This window comes from Hoplias malabaricus, chromosome 9, assembly GCF_029633855.1.
Source record: "Hoplias malabaricus isolate fHopMal1 chromosome 9, fHopMal1.hap1, whole genome shotgun sequence".
NCBI lineage: Eukaryota > Metazoa > Chordata > Actinopteri > Characiformes > Erythrinidae > Hoplias > Hoplias malabaricus.
In genome coordinates, this window is record NC_089808.1 from 8,190,903 (window position 1) to 8,218,158 (window position 27,256).

The 27,256-nt window shown below is 40.2% G+C and overlaps 1 protein-coding gene across 3 annotated transcripts; it reads right to left on the bottom strand.

Annotated features, from left to right (window-relative positions):
- Positions 1–5,401: 5,401 nt before the first annotated feature.
- Positions 5,402–22,683, bottom strand: ss18 (SS18 subunit of BAF chromatin remodeling complex). 3 transcript variants are annotated; one of them, XM_066681631.1, is made up of 11 exons: positions 22,523–22,683; positions 20,952–21,028; positions 20,604–20,688; positions 19,785–19,923; positions 17,940–18,164; positions 17,074–17,235; positions 15,676–15,753; positions 11,324–11,446; positions 9,921–10,051; positions 9,193–9,255; positions 5,402–7,975 (listed from the first exon to the last, which is right to left on the bottom strand). In XM_066681631.1, the coding sequence occupies exons 1-10, from the start codon at positions 22,589–22,591 to the stop codon at positions 9,238–9,240; spliced, it is 1,107 nt and encodes a 368-aa protein (XP_066537728.1). In that variant the 5' UTR covers positions 22,592–22,683; the 3' UTR covers positions 5,402–7,975; positions 9,193–9,237. The 3 variants fall into 3 exon arrangements, 2 of the variants coding, with proteins under 2 accessions (XP_066537728.1, XP_066537727.1); XR_010804221.1 differs by having other exon boundaries at positions 9,193–10,051; XM_066681630.1 differs by lacking the exon at positions 9,193–9,255.
- Positions 22,684–27,256: the final 4,573 nt, after the last annotated feature.

Sequence of the window (27,256 nt, forward strand, 5' to 3'; positions counted from 1 at the left end):
TCTCTCTGAGCATTTTCCCAGAGGCGTTGATACAGCCGGCCTGCTGCTGCCTCTTAATTCTCCTTCATGTTCATTCCGCCCGGTCCCATTTCGCATTGGCTTCTTGATGTTGACACTCTGTTTTTGTCATTTTCGCACTCCGCCGCCGTGGTAGGAGTGACTTTGCGCGACCCCGGCGCGTCTGCAGGTTGGCAGCTGAGGCCCAATCGCCTGCCTCCGCCAAGAGGCAGGGCTGGGGGGAGCCCCAGTGGCAGCTGGGAAGGGTGGGGTGGCCAGCTGTGGAACAGCAGGGTGGTGAGAGCGGCGCAGAGATGCCGCAGACGCGCGCACACACACACACTCACAGGGACATATTGCTTACACACCTTTTCCGTCTGATGAATACTGCAAGGGTTTGTACAGCAACTGCGAACGCATGTTTCATTCAAACATCAATACCGAAGGCATTTGTTTTGTCGCTGTGCACTCAGATATGATGCCACTCACTCAAAGCCATGGTTCAGCCTAAAACTCCCCTAAGTGTATACACAGGGTGCTGTGTGTATGCTGCATAGCTGATAACAGCATCACACACATCACAGAGCCGGAATGTTGTTCTTTCATATATATATATAACAACTTTGACCTGGACTTAGATCATACGACTTGGCCTAAAGTAAAAGAAGGAGTCTTACAGAAGTGTCCAGCATCGGGTCACTGTCTGTGAGGAGTTTGATGTGTACTTCCTGTGTGTTTGTGCGTGTCTGATTCCCTCCGATGAACTTGCGCCTAATGATTCCAGGTACACTCTGGACCCACAGTAACTCTGATCAAAATGAAGCAGCTAAAGAATGAATGAATGTTCTTCAAGTTTCTGTCTGTTATTTTTCATGTAATCAGGGTCATGTCTGGGCGTAGGCATGTCAGAACTACATTCATTCATTCATTCATTATCTGTAAGCGCTTATCCAATTCAGGGTCGCAAGGGGTCCAGAGCCCACCTGGAATCATTGGGCGCAAGGCGGGAACACACCCTGGAGGGGGCGCCAGTCCTTCAAAGGGCAACACACACACACTCACACATTCACTCACACCTATGGACACTTTCTAGTCGCCAATCCACCTGCAACGTGTGTTTTTGGACTGTGGGATGAAACCGGAGCACCCGGAGGAAACCCACGCGGACACGGGGAGAACACACCAACTCCTCACAGACAGTCACCCGGAGCGGGATTCGAACCCACAACCTCCAGGTCCCTGGAGCTGTGTGACTGTGACACTACCTGCTGCGCCACCGTGCGTCAGAACTACATAAACGATATATTCCATATTGCCTCCATAACTTCATTAGTTACTATGGTTACTATGGTAATTATGGGAATAAACCAATACTTGTTAAAATCTGTTAATGATACTACAATCAAATTCAGATTGTGTCATTAACCATAGGCAATGATTCATTTGAAATTACGGCCATTGAAGTAGATTCACAATAGCAACTCTGAACACAGCAGTTTTAGATTGTAATATTTATTTTCTGAACATCAGACTACGCCGCCTGTGATCATCCGTAACGTCAGAAGGGATACATGGGAGCACAGTGGGCTAAAAGCATGATTCCAGAGTTCCACACGATCACCTTAAATTATGAAGTCGAACAGTACATAGAAGTTTATTTATATATATATTATATATATATCTCCTTATGTATAAACAATTGAGTTATCGTGGACTGTCAGTATTGTTAAATGGTGAATCCAAACCATAACATAGCAGTAAAACAGTAAATATGGTGCTAATGTATGAAAGTGGGGGCAGGGGCGGTAGTTCTCAGTATAGATGTGATCAACTAATAACGTAGGTAATTTTCTAATCATAAAATTATTGTGCAACAAGTATGTTGAAGAAAAGCACTGTGCTGTGTGTGACTGTGGATTCCAAGAACTTAGTCCTCCACCCTACAGCCTGAACATAGCCCCAAGTGATTTTTACCTATTCCCAAATTCGAAAAAATATCACTGTGGCGTTTGATGATATCGATAAATTGTTACTTTTTTAAGAATAGACTACGTTTTTTAGGGAATTGAAAAGGTAATTGTTCAATCAAATCAAACACTCTTCAGTACTGCACTGGGTAAGTCAAATGAAGCGAGTTTGCTTCTCTTCTATGGAATCTCCTATACTTTCACTCACTCAACAATGTCCTGAAAATATCTAACCCCTACACACACACACACACTTCACAGCCTGACCACACATCTGGTATGCCATCTGTATCCTCCCCTTCTGACGTGACAGGTAGTGCTTCCATCACACTGGAGAGAAGAGGAGAGATAGAGAAAGGGAGAGGAGGAGAGGTGTGAACGTGTCCCTGTGCTGTGGAACTGCAGCTGGACACATTAGAAAAGTGCACAGAGGGAGGGTCAGCCTCATCAGCCTCCATTTCAACACCGCTAACGCCTCATTTCTCTATTAAACCTGACAGGGTAGCCGCAGCAAGAACCGTGACATCTGTGACCTCTGCCAGATGCAGTGTAACTGGTGCAAGAATAGTTTTACTAAATATTTATTTTGCGTGGTTTAGATCTCTGACTTCAGACTGATTCCTTAGTAAATGATTCATTGCATCATAAAATATCAGTGTTTGCAAGGGTTCCATGTTCCAGTAGATTCAAAAATATTTAACATATAAATGCACACAAAAAGACAGAACAAGGGGTTTAATATTATAAGCAGTGCTACACATATTTAATAACACTACTGATCATTTAATTGTATTATTTCATATTTAAATATTTATGAGATATTTGACTTTTTGTGCATCACCCGGTAAGGCTTTTTGTGTCCTTGTCATTTGCATACTGTCATTGTAATTGTATCTGAGATAATAACATTTTCAGATCTATATTTTTTGTCTTTTATTCATTTTTATAAATAAATAATATATAAACATTTAAACATTTTATATATTTATATTATAAATATAAAATTATTTATAAATAAATGTGGGACACTTAGCAAAAAGTAAATAAAAATAGAAAGCATTCATTCATTATCTGTAACCCTTATCCAGTTCAGGGTCGTGGTGGTTCCAGAGCCTACCTGGAATCATTGGGCTCACCCTGGAGGGGGCGCCAGTCCTTCACAGGGCAACACACATTCACTCACACCTATGGACACTTTTTGAGTCACCAATCCACCTACCAACATGTGTTTTTAGACTGTGGGAGGAAACCGGAGCACCCGGAGGAAACCCACGCAGAAACAGGGAGAACACACCACACTCCTCACAGACAGTCACCCGGAGCGGGAATTGAACCCACAACCTCCAGGTCCCTGGAGCTGTGTGACTGCGACACTAGAAAGCAATGATGTGCAAATCATATAAATCCTATATTTAACAGAAAAAGAAAAAAGTACAACATTTCAAATGTTGCAACTGGGGAGTTTTATTGTGTTTAGAAAAATATTTACCCCGTTTGGATTTTATGCCAGCAATAAAAAAAGTTCCTACGAGGAACAAAAGAAGGGTAAAATGGTGTAATGCTACAATAATCAATAAAAGTTCATTGACAGGATTGGGTATCTCCGACAGGGGAGGGTTTCACCAATCTGTGAAAGACTGCATGGGCAAATTCAAGGATAAGAACTTTGGGGGGAATCTCTGTAGAAATCTCTATATGCAAGGGACAAGGGACAAGGGCCACAACCTTGTCCTGTGGGTATCGGTCCTGAGATGTCACTGAACCAAAAACAGACATTTCTGTAGTGGAAATAACTGCATGGGCTCAGAAACATTTCTAAAAAGCTCACAAATACAAAGAAGAAAGCTTATATAAAAAGATCCAGAAATTCTGCTGTGTTCTCTGGGCCTAAGCTCATTTAAGATGGACTGAGGCATGTCCTCCTGGTTAAAGTGGAGAGGGGTCATCTGGCTTGTTATAAAGCGCACAGTTCAAAAGCCAGGATCTGTGATGGTATGGTTGGGCATTAGTGCACATGGCATGGGTGACTTGCACATCTATGAAGGAAGGCACCGTTAATGCTGAACGATATATACAGGGCATTATGCTGCCATCTTTTTCAGGGAAGGACTTGCTTTGTGTGCAAAAGAATATCCCTTTGGAGCACTAATAGGTTTCAATGAGGCAAGACCAATTTATATCCTGCATGGATTTCAATAGCATGGCTATTGTATCCTTAGTATAGAACTTGGGAGCTAAACTAGACCAGACCCGGAGGTTGTGGGTTCAGTCCCTGCTCCAGGTGACTGTTAAGAGTTTGGTGTGTTCTCCCCATGAGAGATAAATATATCCATTTGCTTCTCTGCATACCTTCCTCTTGTTGGCCTTGTCCTGATCATTGAAGAATAAGACGGGGCTAAGAAGGTAAGCAGAGCAACAAATTGACTACCCTCTGTAACTGCAATTATAGAACTACAAATTGCACCTATATGGTCAGAGGAGCTGATTAAGCAGAGATAGACCCACCCACCCCCACCCAAGCTGTTGTCATTCATCTCATACAGGGCAAGCTACCTATGTAGCAATTACTTACAAACAGAAATACAAACTGAACGGCCCTTCAAACCACTCCTGTGAGCTGCTGAACTCAGCACTACACAAGTCTCATAAAAGACTTTGCGTGACTCTAGAACTACATTCATGAAGCAGCTTCATGATTCAACACTTTCCATATTCCTATTCACACTGAGGTGAATGGATGTTGAGTCTCAGCCACAGATGCTCAACCCACAAGCTGACGGAAAGTCTGATACTTTGAGTGTGTTAAGTTGGCCTGGAGAGTGTGGCACTGGGAGACACATGTATGATAAACTCACTTCTGTATTATGTTAACTACTGGCTTTTTATTTTGTGCCTCATCTACTTCCTAAACGCTGCTCCACTGCAGGCGTTAACACAATAGTAGGTCACACACCCAACAGAGGCTCTGGATGCCAACTCTCACACAAGTTTAGGGCTGTACAGAGATGAACACTTTCATTTGCTAAATAGCAGATTTTTATATTTTATTTTTTAAAAACCATAAGAGGAGTAACATTTTGATTACAACAGGGACATTTACTGCATACAGCTTTCTGTTTTAAGCTACGTTTGGTTTTGGTGCTTCCTCTGACCCCCCGAGCACTTGGCTGTGGTGTTCACTAAAAACTACAAATTAATTTTGGGAGGCTGTAGTAATAATGTCTTGAGAGCTGCTAGCACTTGCTTTGGCTTTCTTAGCACACTTTAGGCTCATTTCAAGCAACATTTCTGGAGGCTTTGACATATACTTGTGATGTATTTACATTATATATTTTAAATTTGTCACCAACTTTCTGCAAAAATATTCCTTGAAATAATATCCAGGAATTATTACTAATAATCAAAACCAGCAAAAAGAGAGGGCTAAAAATGAAATCTCAAATTACAATAATTTATTCAGCGGTTTTGTTCAGTTACAATGATGTACAACTTTACATTGTCATGAAAACAGAGACAGTCATGGCACCTTTAAGTTGCATCATGATACAAGAGCACCAAATGAATGTTTCTCATCAGCACAAATGTACTCAAACATTCTGAGCTGGAATTCCACTACCTGGCCTTCCAGCAAAACAAAAAGCATGAGGGGAAAAAGAAAGTATGGGGGGTTGGGGGGTGACAGGTACTGTGATCTTAAATAATTCTGCTGGCTTTAGACTTGATTCTTAATTATACATGCTCAGAATTACAAATGAGGAGCTACAATCAGTACATTTTTCTAAGCCCTTAAATTAAAAGGTATGACGACAGAAATTGGGTGCAGCTGACATGATAATATTAGGTTTACAGGGGTGGGAATAAAACAAAACCAAAAGAAGATTTACACCATATTTGAACAAACGGAGGTCTTAAAACATACTGGTTGTAGCTTTAAGTGAGAAAATAAAAATCGAGGAATACTGGCCAAATTCACATTTTTCAGAAATCTATAAAAAAAAAAAAAAAAAAAAAAGGTACTCGGTCTTCTAAAGTCTTGCTGTCTTTCCAGGTTGCGTTAAACATAATCAGCTAAAAGATGGAACCATAACCAGATATCACGGCACCAGGGCCACAAGCATGATGACATTACTTATTGCATGGGATGCTTTACAACATGCGTCTTGTAATTTTGACCAGCTTGGACAACATAGTCCTGGGGGCAACACGTTGATGTGACACAGGTGAACACTCCAAAGACAATTATTTAATTCCATAAAGGTGTTTACTACTGGTATTAGCATACATCCACAGTGATTTGATCAAAAGTCACCCATTTTACAGTGGAAGAAAGTTATGAACACTGTGGGCATTAAAGACCTTCGTAGGTGATCAGCGACGTATGACAGTGTTACATTTACAGTCTGTGCCAAAAACATTCCGATGTATCCGACAAAAGAAGGTCCACCGTAATCAACCACAACACAGCGGAGACAGTGATTCTCACATTCATTTAGAAGATACTGAGTGAAAAATCCATGCCATCTAAATGTAACAGCCCACTACTACCAGACCCAAAAAACAACACCTGACCACCAGTCACTGGAGATTTTGCTGCCCGTTTACAATCAGATCACTCTAGAGAGATGTTAATTCCTAGTATAAACAGGGGAACAGGTTGGAGGGGAAAAAAAATAAATAAATACTGCAACAGCTGTAAGGGACATTTATTTATATCTCTATATGTTACAGTCTTGCAATCTTCACATTCATAGGCAGAAGTCCAATTTCATTTTTCAAAATTAAAAACAAATGAAAAAAAAAAAGAATGTTGCCCACATCGTGTCGGCTGCAAACAAGCAGCTGGCCAAGCTGGTGCAATATGACTGAACTCTTAGTCCATTTCCCCCCTCACTTCTCAGTTCTATTACCCCAATTTAAATGCAACTCCAGACTGTCCACTCTTGGGGAAATTTCGATGTACAGCAGAGTCGTTACACTTAAAACGAAGTGGCCCCCTGTGGACAATTGACATGCGAGCCACTAGAGTAGCAGATGGGTTTAATCAAGGTTCAGCATGGTGGGGAGAAATCAAAAACATTACACTACAAAGGGGACAACAGTTTTAGAAGGAAAAAAAAAAGCAAACTAATATAGACACATTTAGCAAAAAAAGGTACAATATTTAGAGCTAGGCTTCCAAATCCTCAGTACAAATTAAGCTCTATTTGGAAAGCATAAAATACATTTGTACATTGTGACATAATTTTGACCTTGACGTGTAAGAAGAATATTCCCTGTGCAAGATCATCTCTCTGGGCCCCTCTGCCTCCCACCCAAGCATTATTATTGCTTCATCTAAATAAACTTTTACATGAGGAACGAAGATACAGTTCCTGTTGCAGTGTGTTAGCAACATGACTTGATGCTGCAGTTTATCAACATCACCCCAATGAGTTGTGGAAATTGTGTAAGGCAGCGCTGATTTCTCTTTAAGGCATTGCTGCTTTCCAAAAAAATGGCTTCTGATGGAACTTCAAAGAATTAAAACTGAGTAGAGCCACAATGTAAGGAACAGTAAATATATTTTCACATTTTGCTCATTAGCTTGCCAATGAATGCAACCTGCACCAACCTGGCACCACTTTGAGAAAGGAAGGCCATTACAGGCCATGAGTCCAATCGCCAGCTATGTAGTATGATATAAACTGTACCTGTAGAACTGCAACTTCTTCAAGCGACGGAATGAGTGTGGAAAAGTGGCTTAGACATTGAAAAAAGTGTGAGGACAGTATGTGTTCCTATGAATAGGAAACAGGGGATTTCTAAAACGTGTTTGTGGGGAGGCATCAGTCTAGGTGTGAAAAGGGAGGCATCCATCTCTTCATAATTTGGAAAAGTGGCGTGGCGTGGGGTTGAGGGCAGGTCTTAGAGAGCGATAGCCCTTCCGCAGGTCCAGAAAGACAACGCCACAGAGACGCTGGAACAGGAAGAATGGCGGCTGTCATTTACTGCTGGTAATTGCCGTATTGACCCTGTGGATAAGCAACAACAAGAATGCAGGAGTGTGAGCTTCTCTTTTTTCTTTATCCTGAAATGCCTCCCTTGCTGCTGACAGAGGCTTCACGCTGGCTGTTCGTGTAGTGCTTCAGCATTTTTTAAACTGAATTTGTTATGAGCAACACCTATACAAATGTCAACGTATGTGAAAACAGCAGGGTTTGTTTTTTGTGTTAGATGGAAGGGGCATGAAATCATCAGGGGCTGACATATTTCCCCCTTAATTTATTTTTGAAAAAGCATCCTCTTTTATATCAATGCAGAAATGCAATCGCTTCAACATATCATGACATTGGTATGAGTAGGATCATAAAAAACCCTGAGTGTTTCTGAAGGCAGGAAAATGGAAAAAAAAGGCAGGGGGTTGTGGTTTTCATTGAGAACATGCTTTATAAATTCAACCTATTTCTAACTGAATTTTAAAATACGTTCAATGACAAATAGAGTGTGAATAAATAGTCTGTACAAAGTTAGACACGGCTAGGAATAAAATGTTTGGTGTGTGACCTTCTGGCAGTTGGGACTATGTTAGTTATATCAGATGTTAAAGCATTCACGTGTTTCTTTAACAGTCTGTTGACTACATTGAACCAGTAGGTGGCAGCAATGCCATGAATGAGAAATGTGAATGCTGAGAAAAAGAGGGAGTAAGAACGAGTGACTGAGAAAGACAGAGCGAAACATGTCAAAATTATAAAGTGTGAAATACGTCTTTTTTTTTTTTTTTTTTTTACTTGTTTTCCAACGGCCATTTTCAGCATTTTTAGTATTTTACATGGAGATTTCTAAACAGGGGTCGAAAATGGCTTGACAATATTCCAAGCTTGCAGCACTTTGAAGGGTTTATTATATAATGAATGAACGCATTGTACACAAGGGTTCAGAGTTTGGATATTTTGCTGGTTTTTGTGTATTTGCATACTCACGATCATATCAAATCACAATTACATCCAGTCTTGCCCAGCAATGAGTGACCTTTCTAAAAAAGGGACCTGAGAATTATTTCGACCCCTGATTACAAAAGAATGTAAAATAAAAGATCAGAAAATGAAGAATACAGAACAGGAGGGAAGGGAGGGGAGGGGTAAAAAATAATAATAATAAATAAATAAATAAACAAATAAAAAAAAATAAGAGGCCAGGAGTCAAAACGTCTAGATTTGACAATGGCGGTCTTTATGGCAACCATTACCTTTGCTTCTTACAGATCTAGTCAGGGGTTGAAATACTCGGTCCGCTATTTCCTCATGTGCCCCTGAATGTTCAAAGATAGAGATATGAAAGGAACACTGTGGCCTCTCACAGAGGGCCACTAAGAAACACAGGAAGCACAGAGTTCTATTTGCGTGTGTTACACAGTGATGACCAAGAGATTTTTTGCAGAGGATTGAACCCTTTTTTATTTTCTTTTAAACATAAAACTGACTGTGATTACCATGTACCTGGTACTGTCCTCTAACAGCTTCTGAAATACAACAAAAAACTCAAACACCTAAGATTTCAGCTCAGCCCACATCTGAGTTATTTTGCCAGACTGCTCATTTATTTTCCTCCAGTACTGAACTCACCTGGGCCTGGCAGTCTGTTCCACAGCCCTTGATTACCTGGATATGTTGTACTCGAATCTGAAGCAGCTACTGAGCAGGGCTGCTGCAATAAGCTTGTTTCCGTAATAAACCAATATTAGTATTTTTTATAAACAAGCCATGTGTTGTGCCTGAAAAACTGTGCCAATTCAAAACTGGAACACACAGAAAAAGTGGACTGGCTTGGTTAAGGACTGGGTTAAAGAGACCAGTGTTGAAAGCTGCAAACAGTATACTTACCACATAAAACAGGATTGTGTTCCTTAGAAATCCTAATCTAAGCAAATGCATTCAAAGGAGCACATTCATTGCTTTCCATTTCCGCTTTCGTTACCTGGTCATAGCCGTACGGGCGCTGCGGTTGGCCTTGTGGAGGTCCAGGCTGAGGGGGCCTGTAGGCTGCATACTGTTGACCTTGGCCCTGCGGGTAATTGGGGTACTGTCCAGGACCAGCTTGAGAGGGCCCTATAAAGAAAGCAAAAGATAGGGTGAGTATCGTACTTAAAAATCCAAACCTGGGGGATACGCACAACAACAGGAAAACTATATGTAATTACTTAAGAACTCATATGTGAGGGACTGTTTAGGCTTGCAGTGTGCACAGTGCTAAATGACAGGCTGTAAGCTTTCATCATTTTAGATTGCTAGCACAAAACATAAGAATGAAAAATTAATATTTCAAATTACATCTGACACCATAAGGGAGGAAACTGACTAAATTTGACTTATCCAAGAAACACACATTTTTATATACACTAGAACGACATTGCATAGAAGGCCTCTGGGAATTAATTTGCATGATCCAAGCCACCCCAGATACCCTTTGTACCATTTTCTGATTGTTTGTCAAAGTTACATATGGAAGTCAAACAAGCTTACTTCTGTTTTTAAAAGGAAAAAAAAAAGAAAAGAAAAGACACCTGGGAGTTAAACACAACACTGCCCAAGAGAAAATCAATCAGTACACTGGCTCTGATGAGCAAGAGGAAGAGGAGTAGTAGTAGGAGGAAGGCTGGCACCGAACAGCACCGCGTATAATTACGGCGGTGGACCCACAAGGAGCATGCTGCCCTGCTAATGTGGCCCAACATCAAGGAGTCCATAAAGCTTGATTTAAAAAAGCCCAGCCTCATTAAGACTGACGTGGGCTGGCCGAGCACTCGGCCATTTACGGAACACACTGGGCCCACTCTGATTCTCCTCATTCAAAACGAGCCCACGCAGGATCATTAGGTGTGCTGGACCATCTTAACCTTGTGGGGGCTCGGGAGAGCGTCTTCCAGATGGTGCCCAAAGCTTTGTGGAGCAAGTGTGTGTGTGTGTGTGTGTGTGTGTGTGTGTCTCTCCAGCAGCTCATTATTAAGATGTGAGAGGCCTCTGGCCCCGCCAGAGAAAGAGGGAGAGACAAGCTGACAGCATTAGAGTTGGGGAGTTGGGGGGGTGAGAACAATACAAAAAATAAATAAATAAATAAATAAAAACAGCAAAGAAGTGGATGAGGAGTTCCCACTTCCACTTGGAGAGTTTTGAGCCATATCCTAGCCACCTCTGTTCACAGTAAGGTAAGTATTCTACACACAGTTTGTGCTGCTTCATCACTCAGTCTTCTTCAACACCTGTAGCGTTCTCTCATATCCATAAAGCACCTTTTGCAATTTTTATGAATAAAAGGAACGTACAGATAAAAGGAAACTAAGACGGTTTTATGCTCACATCTCTGAATGTTGCAAAACTCACCATAACCCTGCTGTTGGCCTGGGTAGCCCTGTTGTGCTGGGTACTGCTGCTGGGTTGGGTAACCCTGTGTTTGAGGAGGTCCTTGCTGGTAAGCTTCCTGCTGCTGACCATACTGGGAATTTCCTACAAGCAAGCACAAACGTGACAGGTTTATTACGCTTAGTTCAATTTTTAAAAGTCTAATACTGCCTAGACATGCTGCAATTGCAGGTAGTATCAATTGGACATTTGAATTAGAAATTACAAATGAGAAAACTGCACACCATTCATGGCGTTTAAAAAGGTAAAAGCGACAACACACTAACACACATTTACAGCTGAAAAGAATTTATCTGTAATTTAAAGCCCTGCTTCATGATTCAATATTTAGCACATTTTTCCAAATTGTTAAAATTACATTTATTATGGTTAGTTATGCTCTGCAGCACCCCTCTGGTTCAAATATTCTACAGATTCTGATGACACACCATCATCTAAAAGTACAATGGAATGCCACAGTTTGCAAAAAAAGTAAAGCAATATTTCTGCTCCCGATGACACGCGTGCTGAAGTGAAATATGAGAAGCGTATGAGCTGAGAGCGAGGGAGTATTTCGGCACCATTTTGTCTACATATACAGGGAGGGAGAATGAAGGTGGCAACGAGAGGGGCAGGTGAAAGAGAGAGAGAGAGAGAGAACGAGCAACACTGGGCTTGTGCTGGGCAGATAAAACCATGCTGTAGTCTTCTAAGCTTGAAACTTCTCACAAACATAAGCTTTATCTTAACTGACTGATATTCCATTAAACTAGCTGCAAAATAAAACAGACCAGTAGTAATCAAGAGTACCAACAACAACCTGTTACTAAAACACAGTAAGCTTTGGACAACAAATAACAAGAAGCAATCAACGGGCTGTTAAAGTGAGATTTAAAAATATCATACCAAGAGGTTAGGACACAGTTAGCAGCAGCAGGAGAGGTTTTTTTTCCTGCAAATTCAGCCATGATGAAACAGTTTACTGGAGAATGGTGCCATGAATGTCAACTGCAAGGTTTTTCAGTCTGTAGGGTTGTCTCATGTACGAAAGTGTGTTGAAATGCTTTTGCTTGCCTGCCAAAACATTCCCCACAAGATAGAGCTGGGCGATATGAACCAAAAATTATATCTTGATGTGAGTGGCGATAATAACAAAAAGGCACTTCTGAGTCAAAGCTACCGGTCCCAAATGTCACACAGGAAGTTTTATTAACATTCAGCGGTAGATGTACATGAGACATTGCTCAAAAATAAACTATTGACATATATTATATAATAACGCCCTTAAATAAAATGTTATTTTCCTGCACAACAAAAGCCTCATAGCTGTGCTATTAAACTTTAAACCGAAAACATACAGAGCAAGTCACACAGGTCCCGTGACTTGGAGGTTGTAGGTTCGATTCCCGCTCCGGGTGACTGTCTGTGAAGAGTGTGGTGTGTTCTCCCTGTGTCTGTGTGGGTTTCCTCCGGGTGACCGTCTGTGAGGAGTGTGGTGTGTTCTCCCTGTGTCTGTGTGGGTTTCCTCCGGGTGACTGTCTGTGAGGAGTGTGGTGTGTTCTCCCTGTGTCTGTGTGGGTTTCCGCCGGGTGCTCCAGTTTCCTCCCACAGTCCAAAAACACACGTTGGTAGGTGGATTGGCGACGCAAAAGTGTCCGTAGGTGTGAGTGAATGTGCGAGTCCCCCTGTGAAGGACTGGCGCCCCCTCCAGGGTGTATTGCTGCCTTGCGCCCAATGATTCCAGGTGGGCTCTGGACCCACCGTGACCCTGAACTGGATAAGCGCTTACAGATAATGGATGGATGGAAATACAGAGCAAAAATAGTCAGTTTCCCGTGAAGCAGACTTTACCAAAGTGCTTCCTCCTGTGTGTGTACTTTGTGCAAATAAAAAAATATGTAAACAGACTGAATGAAATTAAAAAAAAAATCCAATCCTTCAGTCATCAGTAGGACTGGGCAATATTGACAAAAAAAAAAAATCTCTATATTTTAGTTGAATGGTGATATATGATATATGTTGTTAAGAAGTATGTGAAAAATGTTCTATAAACATTTTATAAATAGAACATTCAGTTTTGTGTGTTAACTCAACCTCATCTCTCAATATTCACATGAAAATCAAATGTTCATGTACGTTTAAGACAAAGGTTTTCATTAACTGTTCCCCATAATTGTATATTGAAAAAAATGTAGATGTAAAGCAAAGCAAAAAGATGTCAGGAAAACATTTTATTTATCAAAATAAAGAGTAAAGTACATGTCAAATGACTTTATTAATTTACAGACGGCTTCGGCTCTGTGCTCCCAGTGTGGACTTCTGGGAAATAGCTCGTCTGCAGACACGCATTTTAATTTCCCAATCTTCAATAAAGCGGATACTCACGCTCAAATACGGCTCACAGGTGTGACTTGACCATGCATCTGTCGTCAAGGCAAAATGTTTTACTCTCACGAGCCGGTTGGAAAGAGTTTGTCGGACTTAAATGTTGAATGGACAATTGGTATCATGTGTCAGGAGTTTTAAATCAGCCTTTTGCAGCCCATTTTCTCAATTGTTGAGACAGGGATCATAACCTTTTGCTCTGTAGTCAACTTCCGCTTTATTAATACCACGCCACTTCATACTTTTCTTTTCGTAAGGCACAGCGTTAGCTAATGAAGCTTGCAATGCTGTCTGGTTTATGGGAACTGTACTGGGACGGGAATACCTCAGAACAGTAGCAGCAGCACGTCAGAGTTTAACAGCTTCGTACAGAAGTTTGTGCTGCTGTTGTAAGTGGTGAAATAGGCTGGGAGTAACCCCCGCATTTTGATACCACCTCCATTCGGCATTCTCTGCAGATAGCCGTTTCTGTTACTCATCTGACCGGTAAAATCTGAACCATTTACATATAACCGAACCGCTGTTCAATGCAGGTGGGGGTGGGGCTGTGAGCAGAGCGAAGCAGACGAGCTGAGCAGAGCACAGAATGGCCCTGTTCAAGATTTAGACTTTTAAAAATTAAAAATATAGATCCAAGCGATATAGCCTCACTCCAAATCCCGCTCTGTTCTATCTCGATATATTTTAATATCTCAATATATCGCCCAGCCCTACCACAAAACGCCAGCATCTCTTTGTGATTCTGAATTGCAACATCACAAGCGTATATGTGTATTATCTTTAATATATAAAATTACCATATAATCACAGTCCATGGTCTTGGTTACCATTTCCAGCATACATAACATTTATTAACATTGCTTTACCAAGAGAATGTCAACATCCCATCTCAGAACCACAGAGGAAACTATGGCTGTGGTCATCATGCTATGGAATTCACAAGCTTTGATAACTGTTCACATTCAATCACAGATATCAGTCAGCTCAGTGACCACCAGATGGTATTAATTCTGATGAACACTTAAATCCTCACTGTTTGTTTGACCTACCCTTGCGCAAAACAAGGCAAAGGTGCTGTTTGCCTATAGTATTACTTCTCTAGATAGCCTATCGTATCAGTATACGCCAAGCATACTTGACCAAGAAATAAAAATAAAAATTTATATCTTTACAGGGCTGTGTGCTGAAGCTGAAATGGCCTTAGGAGACAATATTAAAAACAATAAGGCAGTAGCTGCCAAGACAGGACCCTGTAAGGGCTAGACGCACTTATCCAGTTCAGGATCACGGTGGGTCCAGAGCCTACCTGGAATTATTGGGGGCAAGGCAGGAATACACCCTGGAGGGGGCGCCAGTCCATCACAGGGCAACACACACTCACACCTATGAACACTTTTGAGTCGTCAATCCACCTACAAACGTGTGTTTTTGGACTGTGGGAGGAAACCCACGCAGACACAGGGAGAACTCACCACACTCCTCGCAGACAGTCACCTGGAGCGGGATTCGAACCCACAACCTCCAGGTCCCTGGAGCTGTGTGACTGCGACACTAACCTGCTGCACCACCGTGCCGTCCGTAAGGGCTGGATATTATGGCCAAAATGTATAATCCCAATATGTTGCTTAATTTTGGTAAATAAGATATAACTCCAATATAGATATGAACAGTATGCATTGAACTGAGTACATATTGAAATATTGAAAATGTGTTTAAAATTCCTATCATTGTTATTGAAACATTTTATATTGTGATGTATACTGATACTGAATTAATGCCCAGTCCTAGACCCTATAGGCAATTTAATTATGTGGGCACTGAAAAGGAAAACTGCATCAAGGTACAACAGAACAAATTAGTTATGTGCTCTTAAATTACTATAAAGTGTCAGGTGATTAGGCCTGCAATGTGGATTATTAAGGGTAAAAAGACAAGAAGGAAACCCCTACCCTCAGGTGCCCCTTGGCCTCCATGGCTGTACTGTTCTCCATAGTAGTCTTCCTGGCCTGGATACTGCTGGGGAGGCCCTAAAAAATAATTTTAGCATATTTTTAGCACAGCTATATAGAATACGGATGAATACTACCATAACTTAGATCCTGTACAACAAGTAAAAACTGATACAAGTGTCTAGATATGGAGGACACAAAAAAATGACCTTAATTTTTTTTTATTTTTATGTATATTAGTAAAATGAATAATATATTTTAAGTAGAACAAAAGAAGATATGCTATTATGTGCCATGCCATTTCAAATTGGAGGTTTACGTTTACATCAATATTATTTAAAGTTGATTCAACTTTTTAAACCTTTTGGATTTTCTCAAATTTTGTCTCCTAAGTGATGTGTGTAATCCATCACTGCTCCAAACGGCATTATATGGGAAAGTTTAAAACCTGACATAAAAACTTCACTATGTACATGATATTAAACATATGCAAATATACAGCTGCAGTAATTATAGGCAAGTATTAAAAGAGACCCGTTAGCAGTACACAAAAGTTGTCGCGACTGTCCTTGAACAGCAGCCTGGCGTAGGTCATTCATTCATTTATTTATTTATACACACAAACAAGCCAGGTGCATCAGTATTGTGAGCAAGTGTTCTGATAGTGCACTGAATATTGCATAAAGTCAACTTCTAAGGCTGTTGTCAAAGAAATACTACAAAAACATTGTTTACAAGTTTACAAAGGAACAAAAAAATACAAACTCAGCAAGAACGTGGCCAAGACTTGCGCACCAAGTCCAAACTTTTCAAAAGGGTTCAGGTGGTGTGTAACGTGGACTATTAAATCAGCAGTCAAAGAGTAGATCATTTCCTTAGATGAACATCATGAATGCTATTTTATACATACAAATATTTAATTAAACATCTACTGCCATTCAAGAAGTTTGCCAAAAAGGGAAGTATTCTAATCACATGCCAAATATCAAAGGAGAGGAAGAAATTCTCTTCAACTAAAGTATGTCACCTGATACAATATAACCTTGGGGAATCTTAAAGCAGAAAGTAAAGAACCACAAACACTTCAAAAGAGAACCACAACAGGGGGAAAAATCTCTCAAAACAGGTATTATATAATATTATAAATATTATTATTATATTATAAAATATAATAATAATAATAATAATAATAAAAATTGAGCATGTTCAAATGTAATTAACATAATGGGGTACAGCCTTTTTTGATGTGCACATAAAAGGAAAAGAAAACTGCATTGTTTTGCTTTAATATTAAATTATATATTTAAAGTCATACCAAAATCATCTGGTATTTGTTTACTGCAGTTAAAAAAAAGCAGCCTAGCTATAACAGGCACTGGGAAACCATAAATGTCAAACCTTGCTGAGGTGGTCTGTATGGAGGCATCGGCCTCTGTCCCATCACATGGTTACCCTGGCCCATCATACCCATTGGATTCTGTTGACCCTGGTAATGCTGCCCACCACCACCAGGGGGCAAGTTATACTGCTGAGAGGGAGGCTGCTGGTGCATCATAGGACCTAAAGACAAAAAAAAAATTTGTAAACATTTGCTTATTTTGTGAACAATACCAAGACTCTGACATTGTATAAAATAAATATTGTAGCATATACATCTACCCCACAACTAAGCTGCAGAACATTTTGTGGGTGCATACAAACAGCAAACGTTAACAAATATCCAATAATTCCCCACAAGCTCCAGTAAATAACAAAACAAATACAGAAAAGTAAATATACTGAGTCAATGTGGGGTCTATACTTTGGTTAGAGCTCACATTGTCAGCTGAACTCTCCTTGTGGCGTTCCTTGTACTGAAATGGGTATTTCTGCTTGAGGAGGTGAAACAAATTTGTTGTTTCCTTGTTTTATTATTACATGCTTCTTTAATATCTTACAATTACCATGGTTTTATTGCACGTCTGATATTTTGCAACCAAACAACCTCCACTCAACTGAAATCACTCCCCTTTTGGAGAAAGCTCTTCCACCTCAGAGCCATTTTTCACTATACTTGTGGCTAAGTTACTTCTATAATGAACATACACCGTATTAAACGCAACTGAACGACGTAATTATGTCATTAGACAAACAAGTCAGCATATCAAGTTTATATTGGTATTATTGTGAATGATACACCAGCCCTATTCCACGTCACTCGTTTATCAATTTCCACAACCCGCCAAACACACATTACGCATAGCTTACATATTCCATAATAATACCTTGGTTGGGCTGCATGTTCATGCTGGGCCTGGGACCGTAGCTGCCCATTGGCTGGCCCTGGCTCATGTTCATCTGGCCCTGGCTGGGAATGCCTTGGGAAGAGGGCACGGTGTGATTGTATGCCGCCATGGAGGTGTGGCTGCTGGGGGGTATGTTCATGGAGCCACTGGGCATGTTTGGAGGTTGGTTAGGACCGGGGCCCTGCATGGGCATGTGGTTGGGTCCTATAAAGAAAGCACAATTTGTGTAATCACAAATTTCAAAAAGAAACTGGCATATTAGCTAATGGTTTAGGTACATTTTTAGGCTTCAGTACTTCAACTGCTCTCTCTACCGACGTAGATCACAGTGTTATGACGTTAGAAACCACATAATCAAGTCCATTAGAGATAAAGGAGGAAAACTCCTGCAATATTCAAAAATAATATAAATAATCCAAGGCAATGAATTCATTAAGTTAATGAATGAAGGAATGCAATTGCATACATTACAATGTTTACAATAAATGCCAGTGGATGGTGGAATTAAAAGGCTTTTTTTATGTGTGCATCAGAATGGGGCATTATCTTTAAAAAGGGGCTATGCAGAAAGGTTTGGAAACCACAAGGTTAAAAAATACAGAAGAAGCCTCTGACAAGATATGTTTGTGTAAAATATATTATTTGGCCAAATCACAGACAAAGAGAGCACTGTCAGAATATATCAAGTGTTAAATTATATGTAGAAATCTGCTTTATTAAAGGCTAAGCACCAGCGATATGAAAGTGTCAAACAAATAAATACAGTGGAATTTGAGTTCCGAACTTGTGTTTATTGATAGTCAGAAAACATGTTATTTCTTCAAGGAATAAGGTTTAAAAGACCGTTGGTCCCCCCCCAGCGGTGTTGGGAAACTAATAGGCGTCTTGCCTGTGACGTAGATGGTGGACAACAACTCTAGAAGTCGCACTTAATTTAATGCAAAATGACGAAAAGGTGTGTTGTTTTTTGGCTGCAATCATTCAATGTACCGTGGGACATCTGCGTACAAATGGCCCAAAGATCCCAAAATATCCAGAAAATGGACTTAATTTGTCAACTTTAAACGGGCACTTTGGAAAGGACCATCTGCTCACTCCGTTATCTGTAGCTCATTTCACTGGTGCTTTTCCAACAATATGGGCATGTAAGGACACCAACGAAAGGTGTTCAAGAGCCTCTGTAACATGGAGGTAAACAGGGTAAGGACACTCACTTCGCCTGTTTTAGTTGGTGTTAGTTAACGTTGGCTTGACTCGCTAAACTCGGTGGCTCAGATTATACTAGGCTACGTAGCTGCATTACGGAGGTTTATAGTGTCGGATGAATTCGAGTTCGACTTCGATCACATTTACAAGAATAACGGTACCTCTACATTTGAGTTTAGCTTATTGCTAGGCTATTGTCATGAATAATGTTGGTTATTTAGCTAGATACTGTCATAACAGTCAGTCATAATGGTGTTTTATCGCTGCGTTGTTCAGCTGTTGTCCACCAGTGACTTCACGGTTGCGTTTAAGAATTTCCGTAGCGAGCTCTGGTTTTTCCGTCAATTTAATAAAACTGTCAGTTTTAAAGCAAATTAAGCTGCTATTTTCATTTTAATTCATACTTATATATGTCAGTAACTACAATTAAGTGGTGCTTAGCCTTTAAAGCATATACAACGTAAACACAGCCCTAGTGCAACAGTGCATCCAAAACAACACAGAGCACAAAGAGGCGCTGACATCATCACCCAGCGCTCATCCAGAGGGGAGCCTGCAGTGTTGCTAAGCGACAGTGATATGAAAACGGAGCTGCAGAGTAGGACAGTGCTCTCGTACCAGGCATCTGGCCGTTCATCTGGTTCTGCATGTGTGGAGCAGGGGGGCCGTCTGACGGCATGCTGTGGCCGTGGGGGGGCTGTGGAGGGGGGCCGCTCTGATTCATTCCTCCCGACATAGGCATGTTCTGGGTGGGTGGCTATGGAGAGAGATGCACTGTTAATCAGACGTCAAATAATTATAACAAATTAGGTTATAAAAAGGAACGCAGTGCAGCAATAACACCTGCCTTTTATAAATTACAGGTTTTTGTGCAGATTAAACCTACAGAATATGGTAAAGGCAGCATGTATTACAACTTAATACATGATGAGAAAAACACAAGAACTGTTTTTGTTTCTTAAACGAACAAAATGCCTCAAGTGTGAAATTTTGGTACAAGGCAAAAAGCATTGAGGAGAAGAGAATAGAATCCTGAGAAAACATTGCCCCTTTATCACTTTGTCTCTTAGAATAGAGATATCAACAAAACTTAACAGAAACAATGTGCTGTGGTAATTCCCAGACCTAACTGAAAACACCTCAGATCTCAGTTCAGAAAAAGATATTACATCCACTGCCTTCAACAGAAATGTACTGTTCCACACCTGATACAATTAATCAAATAACTTTGCTATTTAAAGACCTTTAAGTGTTTGTGCGTCAGGTGTGACAAAGTAGAGCAGAGAAAACACAAAAATGAAGAAAGAATGGAGCCCAAAGAATAAGTGTCTGTGTAAGACAATGTCCAAAGTGTCCACACTGAGCAATCTTCAGGTAATGCTCAAGATACACACTACTGGAATTCACTCAAAACAGAGTGACAAAGTCAGTACTCACAGCTGGTAAAAGAGACTGCATGTTCTGATTGGAGTCTGCTATTGTCGCCAGGTAGACCAAATTTCTGTGAAGCATCTGCTGGTAACTGTTGGTGGGGGGACGACAAATAGAACACAGTGAAACACAATTTAGCCAAGCCCATCTCCTACAAACCCAAAACACAACTTAATTGGGGCATCCTATAAACAAGCACTGATAAATGCACAAGGAGCACCTGCAAAGGCTGTTCAATGTGTGCGAGATTGTATTTGAACAAATAATGAAAGTCATATGTAATTTTTTAATCTGAAAACATACTAATCAATTGTTTAAATGGTTGTGGTGTAATGTGATAAACAAGAGACTTACTGTGAACATTCTGCAGTTTTTCCTTTGCTTTGGAAGTCCATGATACACTGGATCAACTGATTGTTTTCATCGAGAAGCTGGGAAGAAAAGACATGTTAAACTACATGCAACTAGTCATATCTTTAACTATAAATTTTATTTAAATCCTAAGCTCTAATCATAACCTTTAAATCAATAGATGCAACTGAGAGTATATTTGTTATAAAATAAACCTGCAGCTGAGTGTTTAGACAGTGTTGGAGTCTATACAAATATATGTTCAATTTGCTCTGGTTATTATTATTTTCTTTGAGGCCATGTAAAAATAAGGGTTACATTTCATACAGAGATGAAATCAGACATATATGAATCCACAGATATGTATATCACAAAGGTCAGATACCAGCACCCTCACACATTTAAAGAGCTTTAAGTCACAGACTTGATATTGTAGGGTCACTGTCTAAAAACTTGGCTGATTGTACTGGAATGTCAAGGCAAGAAAAACACTGACTCTACACAGCCATTGTCACAGTGTAAGGATGCCATTAACTGGCTACATTTAGAAATCCTGCTTTGGGGATTATTACTCTAGTGTGATGTTTTGGGGTAGACATGAGACATCTTAAGATATTCTGAAATGCTTTTTTAAAAACTCGCAGAAAACCAGTGCATTGTAGTGGCGATGTTCCACATATTTGCGTCTGATTGGTCGAAACTCCTCTATAGACAATTCTTTACCTCCTGTTATGCGACTTGATGTAATATCCCCTAAATTATTTAACAACAACATTATTCGTAATAATCAACAATAAATAGCTGACATCAAAGGTTGGCCATTTGGAACATGTATGATTTAAATTTGTTACTGAGGAAATTTCCAGCCCTATAATATTTACCCATGACCAGCAATATCAAACGGCGATGCTGGGTGTTTTAGCAGGCTATTTTAACCCATGTAAAGCATTTTCCTTGTGATAATGAGGGTGTATATCACCAGTAATACGTTAAAGAAAACAGCTGTTGTTTTATTATTATTTTCTAAACGAAAATACATTTACATAACCCATTTTTTCATGTCTCGTGTTGAGCTTTTGGACATTATCTAGCTAGCTAACGTTTAAGAAGCTTGAGGCGTCTTAAGAATTAGACAAGCCTGATACCTTCTGCCAGATAAAAACCGAAAATAAAATTCTGTTTCTCATTCTAATTTCTCGTTCCACCTTAAATGGCGCAGCAGCTCCATTCTGCCCCTCACTATTTAAGGTGGAACGGTGAATTCGAATGAGCGACTGGTGAATAAGAGCTAACTTAAGGTTCACACAACAAAAGACGACAGCTAATGATATACACCACACAATCAGGTTAACGCGAACTGGTGTTAAAAACGCTGTGACGGAAATATACAGCTTCAGTGAGCTGTTAAATAACAGTGCGAAGAAAACCAATACAAAATGTGGTTTAATCGAACATTAGACAATAACATCAGTGTGGGCGGTTTAGTTCTGGTGTTAGTTAGCGATAGCTTAGCTTCGTAGCTGGCTAACAGACCGTAGGCACAATTTATCCCATTTTCTGATTAAAACAGTTACCTTCTGTATTCCCGCGGGTGTAATGTCGCCTTTGGCGCGTTGTCTGTGAGGCGCAAAAGCCACCGACATGGTGCTATGTTTAAGAAAAAAAAAGAATTAAAAACTACAGCATTAAAATCACACAGCTCGCCTTAAAAAAAAAAGAATCTCCGCAGACTGGAGTCCTCATATCCTCTTATGTTTTAGGGGGGTTACAGACTTAGTATCTGTGGGGTTTATTTTGTCAACTTGGGATTTTTGAAAGCATACATACTACAAAGCAAACAAACACTATCTAATGTGGATTTGAGTACATATATTGATTAGCTTGTTGAAAACACACAAAAAATCTGATAATATCTTGTTGGCACCCCCTCCGCCCAGAGCAATGGTTCGGTCCAACACAGAGCCACAAGCAATTCCGTAAAGCAGACCGTGGAGTTTAAAATGCGCACGAAAATATTATCCTAAACTGCATCTTAAACATAGTTCTTTTGTTTCTGAATGTAAATGTTTATTTTATATAACACCAAGAGCCAGTGAAATACTGCAGAACGTTAAAACGCGGTGTTGTAAACGTTTTCTTGTGCTTGTCACGCCACCTCAGGATTAGATGTGTTCCGTGCCGAAGTGTGTTTTGAAGATGGCGGGAATTTAATCATGTGGTGCAGATTTTTCGAAAACTGCAGCCAAAGAGTACTCAGTCTGTACCTGGGCATGAAATCTTCAGGCTAAAAGAAATATGGACGAAATTAGTAATTAAAATACAAATGAAAGTGACCTTAAAATAATAATACTGTACTATGACACACACACACACACACACACACACATATATATATATATATATATATATATATATATCAAACACTTCTCATGCCAATTCACATTTCACCTTGTGCAAATTTTGTGTCTGAATAAAGCCATTAGGTTTGTGCCAGTTTCTTTATCGTGAGGATTTATTGCTGTTATAACAACCTGTTTTGAATTCACTATTTTAGTGATTTCACAAAATCTTTAGTTGTAAGCAGGTTTCACACCACTTCTGCGCTCCAGTGAAACACAGGAAATAAGTTGTAATATTGTTTTTACGACTACTGACGTGCAGACTGACCAATTAAATGTTTACAGAGAAGGTTATCGACCAATAACGGTAGCTCTACAGTCAGACCGTCCAATCCGAGGATTTTAGGCTACTTCACCACACCCCCTTCTCATTCAAGCGAACCAATCGGAGTAGGGGAGGGCGGGACTAGTTTGTGAACGAAACGCTTCTCGAAATTCTATGTAAACTCTAGAAAAATAAAAATCCCGGACGTTTGTGAAATTCCGCCCGGACATTTCTTTAAGTCTAAAAAAGAGGACATGTCCGGGTAAAAGAGGACGTCTGGTCACCCTAGACATGTAAAATACATGCATTTGTAGTGAAGTGATAGAGTAAAAGGGATGGAGAATCACTTTTTAAAATGTTCTATAGTCAAGCATTGAGATAAAAAAAAAGTGTTTCACTGTTTGAACAGTGTCTATCTTGAAAGGTGCAACCATATAATTTAAAATCTTAAAAATAGGTCAAATCCATTAAGCCTGGCACTAGACATCACTGATTAAGTAGTCCACTGGGGCCTGTCAAAACGCGTCAGGGATTTTGCCAAGATAAGTTGTTGTCTTGGCCAGTGTGAAGCCACAAGTGTAGGCTGCTCTGGTTTAAAGTTATGTGCTATTGCACACTTGGATTTCTTCTCTTCTGGACACAGCTGCCCTCAGACATTAAGTATATTTTTAGTGGATATGCTCCAAAATCCACATAGCTTAATTGCACATTTTAAGAGCTGGACAGATATTCTGACACCAGCAAAATTATGTTGGAACATCTGAACTGAACTCCAGAGCTGGTCAGTGGAGACTGATTTTGGAAGCTTTTAACTGAGCATAAACTAAGAGTTTCAGGAGGCAGCCCGACCTTTAATTTCAGGAGGCATGAACATCCACAAAAATCTCATCTTAACCCATGTCCATTTGTGTATACACTTATACAGGACCAAAAAGTCAAAATGGACGTGTTGACTTTGTCTCTTGGTATATCAGGTACAATAATCAAATCTTGTTTCACGGGTCTCCAGAGTGGTGCAGCAGGGTAAATGTTGGCCCATTAGACCAGAGCATAAGAGCTCTATACTGAAATAAATTGTGGTGGTCAGTGTAGCCTTTAATCTGTTGCCGATCTTATTATATTATATATATTATATTATATTCTGGGATTATACGGAATGATTTAAATGGGTATAGTAATGTTTGACCCACACACTCAATCAGCAGCAACTTCAAAGAGACTCCAGAGATCAATAGATTCCTTGGTATTCTTCAAGTTTTGTTATTTTTGGGCTAGCTTGTTTTCATCAGCATTCTGAGTTGGAAAAGTAGCAAAGCTGTTCTTCTTGCAGTTTAATAAATGATGCATAATACTTTAACAAGGAAAAGGTTTGCTGCATTTGAAATGGCAATGTTTTTTTTTCTTAAGATTCATTTTGCATAACTGAGTCACAAATGAATCAGTAACTTATGTGCAGCTAGAAAGGGTATTTGACCGCAAACATGAAGTTGTTAAAAAAAAAAAGTTAATGTTACATTTTACAAAGGCTCAAAACATAAAAACAGCACGAAGTATACTACATTTAATTATAGAATTAAAGCCATAATTACTCATTTATTAGTGAAGGGCAATGTACATTGTCTGTAGATTGAAAGGGTTAAATGTATTTGGCCAATTGTTTCTGGACACCAACTTATCCATCATTCCTTCAGACAGGGTGTTAACACTTTAACACTTTAGTTCACTCTGTGGTTTAGGTTTCAAAGTGTTGTTACTGAAAGTAAATTTAATTTGCTTTGAATTTATAGACTTATTTCATTAAATTGATCATTTATTTGAATTTGGGGGCAGCACAGTGGCGCAGCAGGTAGTGTCGCAGTCACACAGTTCCAGGGACCTGGAGGTTGTGGGTTCAAGTCCCGCTCCAGGTGACTGTCAGTGAGGGGTTTGGTGTGTTTTCCCCTTGTCCACTTGGGTTTCCTCCCACAGTCCAAAAACACACGTTGGTAGGTGGATTGGCGACTCAAAAGTGTCCATAGGTGTTAGTGTGTGTTACCCTGTGAAGGACTGGCGCCCCCTCCAGGGAGCGTTCCTGCCTTGCGCTCAGTGATTCCGGGTAGGCTCCGGACCCACCGCGACCCTGAACTGGATAAGTGGTTACAGACAATGAATGAATATGTATCTATTATAGCCCCTTCCTTCATGGTTTTACCAACTAGAGGAGCCACAGATCTGATACTAGAGGTCATTATTTGATTTCAGTAGGAAAGAAAGAAATAATCTTATAACAAATATAGCCATGCTGTCATTGTTTGTCCTGTCTTCCATCACTTTCTCTGGCATTTTATAGCGAGCACACTGACTGGTCATCAGGATCGACTTGAGTGAGGAAAGTCATGTGACCACAGCCTCAACCCAGTCTGTGCAGCTCGGAGCTCGGCTCAGTGCTCTGCCTCTCGGGTGGAAACTCTGGCTTTCTCCCGATCCTGTTTGCTCGGCGGGGAGGCAGGGGCATGGCCTGCGGCATGGCTTTAACGAGCCCCCTTCGTCTGCCCTTCGGAAGCCTTTGCCACGTATTGATACTCAGGGTACACTTATTAACAGTGGACTGTCTCCTATCCCACTAGCAACTTGCAAGCCTTGAAATAACTTTAGGGTATAACAACTTGTAAGAAGTATTGGCTTTTGTCTAGTAGCAGCACAGAATCCATTCATGAGTCTACAGAATCCATTTAGGAGTCTATCTAGTCTCCAAAGTCCATTCTGATTTATTTACGAGGGGTAAGTAACAACACTGTTTTTACTTTTTTGGCACCTCCATTTATAGCAGTAGCCTGAGTCATTAAAAAAGCATGTGTCTCAAACTGATCATCTACTCTTAAACAATGTCAGACTCAACAACAAAAACAACAGAGAATGACCATAAACAAGGTATCTGAACCTAAACAACTTTCGATTTCACAGAGATTAGCCTAATCCTTTGGAAACAGAGCTTAGGCTGTATCTAGCCCAACACATCAATAGATGGAGAGAGCATTATGATTTGAGGAGCCTGCCGGCCCTTTGTTTCACGTGCTGACGGGGAGACTGTCGTTGCTCATAATCAGTATTGATATGCCGCAAGACACAATGCTCATCTTCTGCTGCAGAGAGGCGGTGTCGTCATTAATGCAGAAAATAATAGCTGCATTGGGGGTCACTGACGGAGGAGCGATGCCTGTGGTGATGATCTGGCCAAGTAAAAAGTGCTTCAGAACACAGTGTACGCGCCACAATAAAGAAATAAATACATGTATGAGCCTAGACTCAAGCTGAATAACATTAACAGCATGAACAAATTTAAAGAATACAAACTGATTTTTGCAGCTAGTCATACAGCTGTTGGTTTTTCACCTAATGTAAAAAACACATCTGCAATATAAAATACAGCAAAACCTCACCTGCTCATCCAATATTTCTTTGCAAATCAATGAAATTAATTAGCAGTTTGTCAGCTTTGCAGCAGCCTGGGACATCTATGTGTATATTCATTAACAAGTAACGGATACATACCAGTTTAATCTCATGCTAAATTGCCACCCAACTACCTCCAACAATTTGTTTAGCAATCTCAAATAGAGTTTCTTATCTACAAACTGATACATACCAGTCAATGCTTCCAAATG